The following is an 11,431-nucleotide window of genomic DNA, read 5'->3' on the forward strand; positions in this document are numbered from 1 at the left end:
GGTTTCTATCATAATGTAAGATTTGAACTTTCACTTTTGCTTTGTTAAAATTTTGTGTATATATAGATTTTATTTTTATTTAAATAAATATATTTAAATAGTATAACTTTGTGGATTTATATATTGTAAAAAAATATAAAGATGCCACATAGGATAAAGACTTATGTGACAATTTTTAAAAATAGCTTTAAATTGAATAATGTTTTAAAATGCTATAATTCTTACTGTTTTAATATTTATATAAATATATATATATATATATATATATATATATATATATATATATATATATATATATATATATATATATATATATATATAAAAGCTTGAATTCATTGGTTAACCGATAAAAGTTATTAATTGAGAGGCTGTTTGGTTTATAAATATCAAGAAAATTTGATGGAATAAAACTTTGAAATTTAATATATGAACTTAACGTGATAAGTAAGAAAATTCTACCATTTTTTTCTTTAAAATCAATAAACCAAAATCTAGGTCTGGGTAGTGGAAAAGGAAGATAGTCTAAAGTTATCATCGTAAATTAATAATTATCATCTATTGTTTACATGACATTTGTTCTTTGCCTGGTTTAACTGATTAAAATTTAAGTATTACAAAAATAGCAAATAAACTTGAAACACTGGCGCAATCTTTGAGTTTCATATCATACTAAACGCCTCTTGAGATTATATACTAAATTTGTGTCACAAGTGATGGAATGAATGATTAAACTATATATATCTATCTATCTATACTCCCTTATAAAGAGTATTGGATTTCTTAAAATTCAACACTTTTTTTTCTCAAAATACCCCTATTTAGATATAAAACCATTATATACTCTCTTTTCCCTCATTCTCTCTAATCATTACACACTCTCATCGATCTTCAATCACCTTCTGTCGCAGCTCTCCTTCTCCACCACCTCGCTCGATCTCCACCACCGCCTCCCTTTTATAATGTCATCACCTTCTAGCCACAGCAACGCACAGACACTATGCTCGTGTGTGTATATATATATATATATATATAAAAGTCAATTCTCTATTGTACATGAAAATGAATGAAAGTTAATGGTTGATACATAAAGCATATGTGATTTCGACTTTACAAATCAATGCCGAATATACATTATATGAGCTAGCTTTAGGCGATATCCATGAAACTTTTTTTATAATATTTTTCAATATAAGAATCTTCGACCTTCATAAATGAAAATAAGATTGTGAATCCATGATCAATCAATTCAATAAGCGTTGGCTAAGATTAACTATTAGGGCTATTTAATTTGTTGTTTCAATCAAAGAAAAAAATAATTAATTAATTTGTTTGTTTCCAATAATTTTGAATTTTTCGTGTTTGGTTCATAGGATGTCAATATATGTTATAAGTTGTCATTCTCTCATTAACAAGCCTTGTTCTCCCTTGAAATCACTTAAATAAAAACTATAAAGAGAGCTTAGGAAAAAACAGAATGTGTAAATGAAAAGGTTGAAAACTCGGATTGAAGGAAATATCAAATAGCGAATTAAGATATGACAAAAATGATCGAAGAACAACCTCATCTAACCTGATATCAAAGAGAACCATCACCAAGGTGGTCTAGTGGTTAGGCGTTTTTGATGTTCCTACAAAAGGTCTTAGGTTTGAATTTGGTAAGCATATTGGGTGTTTGGTTGAAGTGAATCAAAGGGAATGAAAATGTAATAGAGAATGAATATAGTGGGAAAGAGAATGAGTATTTGGAAAGGGAATAGATTCCGTCGTTTGGTACAAACAGAGAATGAATATTTAAAAAATAAAAAATTTTAAATAATAATTAAATTTAATACTTATAACATCACTAAAACCAACAAAAAAAAAAAATCCATTCCCATCTATTATCTACATTTTATAGAGAATTGAGGGAATGAAATCGATTCCCACTTCTCGATTCTCTTTCCCATTTTTTATTGTCACCAAACATGAGAAGTATTTCTCATTTCATTTTCATCATTTCTATTCTATTGTACCAAACACCACCCACAAAAAATGTTCAGAAACAATCATAAGTATACCCAGCTCAATCGTGTACATCTAAGTTAAACACTTCAATTCCATTTTTCAAAAAACATATAAATGAAAAAAAAAAACCTTCACCCTTTTACTTGTTATTAATATCGACGAGGTGATGAATGATGGAGGTCTAGGCATATATTTGGTGTGACCCATGAAAAAGGTGGAGAAATCCCAAAAAGTGACTATATAACATTCCTTTGAAGCTGAATTCATACATAAAATTCCTATACGATTTGTATCTTTGGTAACTATCCCGAAGTGAAGCAACCTTGTAGGTACTTTTACTTCTTCAAATAGGTAGTTAAAGTTGACCATTCCCTCTCTGTAGTTCAAGATTCTTGCTTAATGATCAAAATAGCCAATTACTTATATAATTATGTTTATAAAATCATAGATATTAATTGGTTACAAAAACTGTAACAAAATGAAATAACATAAATGCAAAGCTTGAAAGGGACTTTGGGTTTATGGTTAAACAATTGAACACCCCCTCAACGTGTCACAATTTTAGTATTACTTGTATACTTTTTTTTTTTTCTTGAAATAAATATTTATTGTCAATGAGTTTGGTGGATTATTGGTAACGTCTTTGATCTTGGAAGAATCTACTTGGGTTCGAGTCTCACTTTCCACACTTTCGGGGTGGATTGATAAAGAGTTTTTTTTATAGTCCTGAGTTCCATATCAAGTATTGCTGTTATTTAAAAGTATGAGTAGAATAATATGTGGTTTTAAAAAAAATGGATAAATAAATATATGCTCATTTTGCAAACACAGAGAGATTTAAAGATGGTTGAAAATGTAAGTGGATACTTATTACGGAATATATATCTATTATGAGCTAAAAACATAGACATCTATATTGAGACTAATGGAGTTACAAAATCAGCCACCACTATTATTAGTATCATACTATCATATGTATCTTTGGATGGTAGCCATGCTTTATATGTTGTATGTTGGAAACGTTTACTTAATATATATTCTCTTCTCTTTTTATATTTATTTCCTTCACCCATACTCCTTTCTTTCTATATATAAAGGACACTGATAATGACCTGGTTAACTGGTGGGAGATGAACTGATGGCAGAATATGGTGCTTCCGATGAGACGAGATTGGATTGTGGTTGCAGACCGTGTTAAATCCCGTAATAACAGTCAGTCTTCTCCCTTCTTTGTACATCTACTGATCTACATATATATACCTATTATACATGTATCATCAGTAGTCGATACACACACACACATATCTGGACCAAGTCGAAGTTTTGATGTGATAAAAGGATGAAACTATTACCTTATTCAATGAATTCTTTACTTTTTTATGTTTGTTTCATCACTACTAAACCAAAGGGCTTCTGCCTGGGGGTATGAGTGACTCATCAACCAAGAGGTTGTGGTTCAAATACCACTCGTTAATCGTTCGTGACAAATGTGTGGATATGTGGCGAGGCATGTGAATTATTTTCTTGAAAAAACGATTAGAAAAATATATAGCATACTTAGCCCCTGTGATTATTTCATGTATCTTATGCTGATTCAAAACAGAATGGCAACTAATTTGTTCTTTTATTTGAATCTGTTTTGATATCCAAATCTCACGTTACCACTGGAGAAATTAATATTTTCTGGTTCATATTTTGCATGACGTGCAGAGAGTTGGAAACTTGAAAAGAAAGTTTACTTACAAAATGATGTCCAAGTGACGTGGGAGATGCTTAGAACAGATACAGAGTTGGTGTTAACTGCTTGAGCAATATATATGTATTAATGAAAGTTTTCTGGTATAAAGTTTTGCCAGATTAAGGTACAATTGGTTCTCACGCACAAATCTTGACCAAGTAAGCTTACTAAATATAATATCCGTAAAATGATGAAATGTTGGAACACTAAACCTGCAGATGTCATATGGCGATCAAGGTTGGTTCTGCTGGATAAGGACCGCAGAGCCCTCCAGGGCTTCAAAGACCTAAGAGGAACTTGAATGTAACAGTTAGGCATGCATTAATAACAGATAAATATTAACAAATGCGGGTTACTATGTTAGATATGTAAAATTAGTGAAATGAAGTCTCTCTGTTGACAAGGATGGTTTGTTGTCAGTATATAAAATAAATCGTTTGAAAATACATACACCAGACCCTTGCAACAGACAATTATCAACTTTTCAGAGAGAAACTATTAAGTTAAACAAATTAATTCTGCAAAACTGGTCTATACCATCTCATTCACTAGATTACAAAGAACATACAAGAATATTCAGCAAGACGTGCTAATCATACAACAGAGCAACTAAAAGATTGGAGTTAAGGGCAAAAAAAAAAACTGCAACGTTTTATTCCTCAAAAGCATGTGTACAAATCTTTTCTAACAGTATCGGCCAATCTTCGCCAAGCTGCTGAGGGTTGAGTTCCATTGCAACTGTTAAGTCTAGCAATGAAACTGGGCGTTTCGGCTCAGGTTCTTGCATTCTACTCTGTATTTGATAATGATGACCAGATCTAATTCCGTTTAGAGGCCTGAAATGAGCTTGGTGGTTAATGGAACCGTTCTTCATTGGCTCAACCCCTGATCTAGCCCCACTAAGTTCAATAAAAGACCGTATTAACCCCTTCAAATACGCATCCAATCCATTATTTAACATACTGGCACACTCCGCTGACACCCCTTGAAGGCCTTGTGTGGCAGCAAGCTGATCCATACGTTCTTTCAATCTTACCGTCTCTATCAAGCCATCAGTTACACATTTACTAGTACTTGATAAAGATGATGACTTGCGGGACCCACCAACCGGCCAATCTGGAATCCCGAGTGGGGGATGTAGTGAGCTCCTGGCAGATGCTTCCTTCCCACTTTTTCTACCAAAAGATTCAGTCTGATGTTTACTATGTACAACTGGTACCAATCCATTTTCATGGTAAACCTTCTTATTTTCAGCTGATGTTGGTGGGACTTTTCTAGTACATGCATTCTTTAAGATCAAACGAATTAACTGATTATGCAACGATATATTATCTCTGCCAACCGTTCTTAAACAAAGCTTATCAAACTCAACCTTACTCAGTTTTAAGCTCAAAAACCTTTTCAAATAATCGAAATACTGCTGGGATTTCTCTAGTCCAATCTGCTTAATTATCTCATTTTTCAGTTCACCGAGATCAACACATGAATGCTTCTGCGGCGGTTGCATTTCTCAACACCAAACTTCCATAAAACGATTAATAAAATCTTAAAATCCTAAATTTAAGTTAACTACATTCGGGTACACGCCTGCATCTACAAGTTCCATCTTCCACAACAGTTCACACAAACGGATCAAGAAACCCCCAAATTTAGGCCTTTTTTGGGTACGGATCAAAGAATCAAATCACCAACTAACTCTCCCTCCAAAACCCAATTCCCAAATTATTCAAATTTACCAAACCCCCAATTCACAAACCCTAATTTCGATCACATCAAAACCCTAATTTTTAAAAAAGATCTCCCTCGAACTCCAAAAAACTCACAAATCATCAAATTAAACATAAACCCACTTCCAAGATTCTTCAAATATCCAAACTATAACTTAAAAATGCAAACTTTGATATAAAAAAAAAATTAAATCTTTAAGATTAGCCACCTCCAAAATTCAACTTTTCTTGCAGACTTTGAAATCAAATTGAAGAAACTTATACTTACAATAAACTTCAAAATTAAACATAAATTTCAAGTCTTTACCTTATTTGAAGCTTTTCCAGAATTGAAATTGTGATTATTGAAGTGTTTAATTTAACAAGCTTCAATCTTTTTGTGGTTTGTAGCAACTCAAGAAAGTTACAATATAGCTTTGAATTTGTTGTTGTTACAATTCATTGAAATTTTGTAGAAATTGGTCTTGCTCCAAGAATGTTGTTTGCTCTGAATTTTGTATCTAGTGTGTGTGTGTGTGTGTTTAATTCACACTCTCTTGTGATCGCTCTCTCTCTCTCTATACACACACTCTATCTTCACTTTCTCTCTCTATTTTTTTTTTACATTATTTTTTTTTCTTTCTAATTTTGAGTCTGTACAGCAACGTTTGTGTGTAGTATTATAAACCCCTTGAAGATTGAAGATATACAAAATGACTCCTTTTTTTTATATTTTGATACATGTTGGTTGCATAAGTTTGTCTTAGAGCTAGATTAGCTGACTTTAAATTTATAATGTTTTATAGGTTATGTACTTTATGAATCGTTTTGGAATAACCAATTCAAAAAACGTTAAGATTCGTCAACAAAAAGTCAAAATTAACCTTAAAATGACTTAACCTTTTGATGATTTAGTTGTTAGGATGGTCAAACTATACACATCTAGATGAATTCATCACATATGCGAATAAGTTATAAGTTGTCAATTGATCCCTAATTTATTTTACAACAAGGAACTTCACTTCAAGAATCAAGATGAATCACTTGTTATTTTAGTCTGATATAAAATAAGTATATAACCTCTAAAAACAAAGTAATAACATTTCAATTTTGCCTTCAACGTTTTTCCACAAGACTGGTTTGCAAGGGATTCTGAGTTATAGTATTGTCAAAAGTAAATTTGAGATAATCATGAGATTATTAAGTGATTGAGATTCACTTGCACACTAGTGTTACATGGGATCAAAGGGTTTTCATTCAATTACTCTTTTTAATGCTGTAAAAATTAACGATAAAGCTATCATAAAATAATTATGTAATGTGATGCTTAAGTATTCGCGTTTTTTCTATTAGTGACATTTATTTGAAGACATATGAAGTACTATCTCGTCAATATTAGGTTTATCATTAAAGTATTTCCAGTAAAAAAAAAATGCAGGATTTGATAACTGCATGGTTTAAAAAAGAAAAGATTTAGCCATTTGGTTTGTTATTAGAATGGTATTATTCCAAACACATGGACTTCCATGTAAAACTATCATAAAAGAGGAGTACTTTTTGAGTTTGTGTAGCACTTCAGTTTTCAGTACTTTAAAATAAACTTTAACATATACATGTAGTACCACCAACATATATAGTAAGTCACTTATATGTTCCATTCCTCTTGTAGTTCAAGTATATAAGCTTTTGGATCCTGTCTGATATCATGATCTAACATATTTATGTTTGGAATGATAATCTATTGTACTATTTTTTGGGTAAATCACCTAAATAAAGAATGCAAGAGTAGGGCCATGTGCCATGGTGAAATGGGTTTGGTGTTTATATAAGATATATAATAATTCTACATATGCTAATGCACTAATAATTTCATCATTTCTGGGCTCCTTAATAGACTTTGTGCTAATATGGAAATCGACAAGAATAATCATATGCAGAGACAGTACTCAACATAACAAAATCATGGACAAAACTCAAAAGAATGTACTAAACATAACACAACAAAAATCATGAAGTAAAGATTAAAAGGAAAGACCTTTCTTTGTTATGTTTGGACACTCAAATAAATAGATGACGATAGTACTATGGTTATAAGAAAATCAAGGCCAATTACGAAATTGGAAGTGCCACCGCTTTTGTCCTTGCCTGCAGACTGAGGTGGTGCGTCTGCAAGCTTTGGCGGCGATTCTGTAGAATCTTCTGGTTCACCTATTGGAGATCTTGTAGGTGGTGTCTTTGTTGTGGGCTCAGGAGCTGGTGATAGGACTGATTTTGGGCTAGATGCAGATGGTGGAGACATTTCTGGGCTATAGTCTTGCGTAGGTGAAAGTAAAGGCACCAGAGGCATATTTGGGCTACGGGCCGGGGGCTCTATTGGAGGATTTAAATCTGACCCTGGAGCTGGAACTGGGCATACAGTCGTCCGAACAGGGACTATGACAGTGCTAATATGTACCACTGATAAATTGCATGTCTCACAAGCAATTGACCTAACCACAATAGCCCCTAGAGGTGACCCTTGAGTGGCTGAGCCAATAAACACACTTCCATTCTTAAAAATCGTAGCTTTTAAGAACCCTTGAAGCCCATGGGCTTGACCAGTGGCCTGGAACAATGTGGTCATTTGGCAAGTTCGGTTTGGCAATTTTCGAAGCTTATCAATATCATAATATTCAAGAGCTACATGAACCCTCAAGAGATTTCTTAGCACATCATGTGATTTTCCAGATAAACATGTTATTGCATCATTAGGAATAGCAAAAACGGTGACAGGTTTATGCGAATTGATTTCTGAGGCAAGATTTGTTTCAGAAAGATAGTGATTAAACGTGCTGAAGGACGGGAATTGGCTTAGGATAGTTGTGATATTAAACGCATTGGAGTAGTGAATGAAGAACAAATTAGTGTATAGAAGCATATAAACCTTGAGATCCATCAGGTGGCAGCAATCGTTAATTCTTGTAGATGTTACGTGCTGCGGTAATACGGAAGGGTTTGTGGTTTATAGATATATAATCACAAAGACATGAATCAAATCAGAGATTTGGACAGTTTCAAGAGAACAAAAGGGAGATTCTTGTGGCATTTTTTAAGGGAATTTGTTTGTCCATGTAATAACCATCAGGGTCAATTTTGCAATAAGACTGATTTATGATCATTTTTATTAGTCATAACCCAAAAAATATGTTAATCTTACTAAAATATTTCCGAATCTAAATCTGCATCTTTATGTATATATAGTAAAAGCAGTCATGTGATATTTTGTACGACAATGTGTCACTCGATTACTTGAAGCTTCAACAATCAAAAGAATGGCCTTTTAAATTCAAAGTTTCTATATCTGAGATGATAAAGAAGGCAATTAATCTGGTGTAGATTTCAGTCAGATATTGGGTAAATAAAACAAATAGATGTCCGAAATGTAGTATTTCCTTTTACTACCATATCGAACCTAATTACTGAACAATCTAATGTGAGCTTTTCACTTCTGTACATTTTTGATAGTCATTAAAGAGTGCTTATGTTTGCATACTGCTATGTCTTTCTATGCTTCAGAGTTTGCAGCAAAAAAAGAGGACCGATAGTTGAAGTAGTCCATTCTTAAAAATAAAATCGTACTACAGTACCATTGTATGATTTTGAACTAGAAATTCCATATTAATCAAATAATGCAATGATTATCAATGAATACATGCGGAACCTAATCCTAATTTGGAATACATCATTGTAAACAAGAAAAAAAAGACGATGAAATATGTGCAGAACATACAAAATCACAAGGACAGTCACTCGCATCCAATAAAGAATTAATCAATTTCAACAAGATTGTCAACAAGAATGTGTATATAACAACAGTGTATTGTGTATGTACCAAAATACAACTGTCAGCAGTTACAAAGAATAATCCTTACTTATAATTTGACTTAGAATGTCAAAGTCAAACTTGCTAAACTCCCTTACAAACTGCTAAGCTTACTGGAAATTCTTGTACTTCATGAAATCTAGAAGAAGATAGACCATAGCTTGATCCATCTGACCACGAGGACGGGAATGACTCATAAGCATCATCACTGTCATCAAAAGATGATGAAGTTGAGGTGATGGTATTTATGTCGAAAACCTCCTGTTGTGATTCTTCAAACTCGTCGACATCATCATCAGGTAACCCTTTTAAGAAAGGGTGTTTTAACAACATATTAGCAGTTAGTCTCGTCATAACCCTCTTAGACAAACAACACTTCAAGAAACTCCTTCCTTCTTTCGATATACTGCTAGAAACATAAGGCAACCCGTTATAATCACTAATACGACTCAAAACATCATCCATGCCCAAATCTTGGTTTGAACACCATATGGGTTTTCCGGTTAACATCTCTAAGACAATACATCCAACCGCCCAAATATCAGCAGGCTGCTCTTGAACACCCTGAATCACAGCCTCCGGTGATAAATACCTCGGTGTACCCCTCCAACAAGGACCAGAACTAATTTTCTTGACCGTCTGCTTTGCCCTTTTCGCCAACCCCAAATCCGCAATTTTAGCAATCAACCCACCGCACCTTCCAAAACTTTGCACGAGCAATACATTATCCGGCTTCAAATCACAATGAACGTACCCTTTCTTATGAATGTGACTCAACCCTCTCACAATCGATCTAGTGTAACGTCTCACATCATACTCAACCAACCCTTTACCATTCGTTTTCTTAATCAAACCCGCTAGGGTTCCACCTGACCCATACTCCATTAACAAGTTATAAACCATCTGCCCGTCTACGCTAGTAGTGATTTCTTCACCAAAACAGTTGATAACATTCGGACAACCACGAATATTATCCAGAACCTGTTTCTCCTTCTGGATAGAACCCGAAACAGAATACTCTGCAGATTTAACAGCCATAATGGATGGATAGAAGCTGTATGTATAATTAGCATTAGTATTCTTCAACTTTGCCATAAAAACCGAACCAAAACTTCCTTTGCCGATCAATGCGCCTCTCAACCAAGCAACCCCGTCGCCATACATCTTCTTCTGTATAACTTGTTGTTGTTGTTTACTTCTTTTACATTCTTCGTTGATTTTATCCATCAAACTTCGTTTCTTCATGATTACGAATTTATTTGGTGATGAAATACTAAAGAGAAAATAATAATAATAATGGTGTACGTAGTATATATAATAATAATAATATAATTAAGTAGGTTTATCTCTAGCTGATGATCTTTTATGGGTACTTAATTAACGGAATAACGGTCGTTAGTTGGCGTTTGTAAAACCTAAAAGTGAGGTTTATTTCCATATATGATTATTATTTCTGTTTCCTTACTTTACGGTCACGTAATTAATTACTGTATAATTTTAGGGTTTGTTTGGTTAGTGAATTTTATTTTAAATTTGACCATTGATCAAGTTATCCAGTGGTTTATAAAGATGCTCAAATATTAATATTGTAAAATAAAATATACTAACTTTGACCAATATATTTAATGTAGATAGTTATATTCTCCAATCAAACTGAGTATTACGTTTTAGAAATTGATGATAATTATGTTCTCTGGTATAATGAACTTGAACATATGTTTATTTTAGTAATGAAGTTAATAGACATTGTGTATTTAGATATTACTTTTTCTTGTGCCCCAAAATTGCACTCCATCGGCACCATTTACTTTTGTTCACATAAAAGTTGTACATTTGAACTACATACTCTAGCAACTAGCAAGTACTCAAATAATTTTTTGAAAACACAGTTCAATTCTAAATCGGTCTTTATTACCAACTCTAATCAAATTTGGATAATGAGCATATGACTACAAAAAATTAATATGATTTTTCGTAAACTCTAATTGTTTAAGGCTTTAAGCCATCGGCTCCTCAAGCACAAGCATCAAACGGGTCAGATGCAAACATGGTGCATCAATGTATGAGCAAAAGCCCAACAAATAACCTTCACCCTTCTGTGTGTATGCTTTATCGATTCCT

General features: G+C 33.1%; 3 protein-coding genes and 1 long non-coding RNA gene across 4 annotated transcripts; 1 reads left to right on the top strand and 3 right to left on the bottom strand.

Moving 5' to 3' along the window:
* Positions 1-3,100: 3,100 nt before the first annotated feature.
* On the top strand, positions 3,101-4,152 carry LOC122588661. The gene is made up of 3 exons (XR_006322173.1): positions 3,101-3,216; positions 3,715-3,866; positions 3,961-4,152. It is a non-coding gene; the product is annotated as an uncharacterized LOC122588661 (long non-coding RNA).
* Positions 4,153-4,258: 106 nt separating this feature from the next.
* Positions 4,259-6,049, bottom strand: LOC122588660. Its single transcript, XM_043760817.1, has one exon. It carries the CDS (start codon positions 5,247-5,249, stop codon positions 4,395-4,397), a length of 855 nt encoding a protein of 284 aa, XP_043616752.1. The 5' UTR covers positions 5,250-6,049; the 3' UTR covers positions 4,259-4,394.
* Positions 6,050-7,492: 1,443 nt separating this feature from the next.
* Positions 7,493-8,383, bottom strand: LOC122588328 (fasciclin-like arabinogalactan protein 14). Its single transcript, XM_043760438.1, has one exon. It carries the CDS (start codon positions 8,381-8,383, stop codon positions 7,493-7,495), a length of 891 nt encoding a protein of 296 aa, XP_043616373.1.
* Positions 8,384-9,242: 859 nt separating this feature from the next.
* Positions 9,243-10,555, bottom strand: LOC122588329 (mitogen-activated protein kinase kinase kinase 20-like). Its single transcript, XM_043760439.1, has one exon. The coding sequence runs from the start codon at positions 10,553-10,555 to the stop codon at positions 9,395-9,397; it is 1,161 nt and encodes a 386-aa protein (XP_043616374.1). The 3' UTR covers positions 9,243-9,394.
* Between the last annotated feature and the right edge of the window lie 876 nt (positions 10,556-11,431).

The sequence above is a fragment of the Erigeron canadensis genome, chromosome 2, assembly GCF_010389155.1.
Source record: "Erigeron canadensis isolate Cc75 chromosome 2, C_canadensis_v1, whole genome shotgun sequence".
Classification (NCBI taxonomy): Eukaryota; Viridiplantae; Streptophyta; class Magnoliopsida; order Asterales; family Asteraceae; genus Erigeron; species Erigeron canadensis.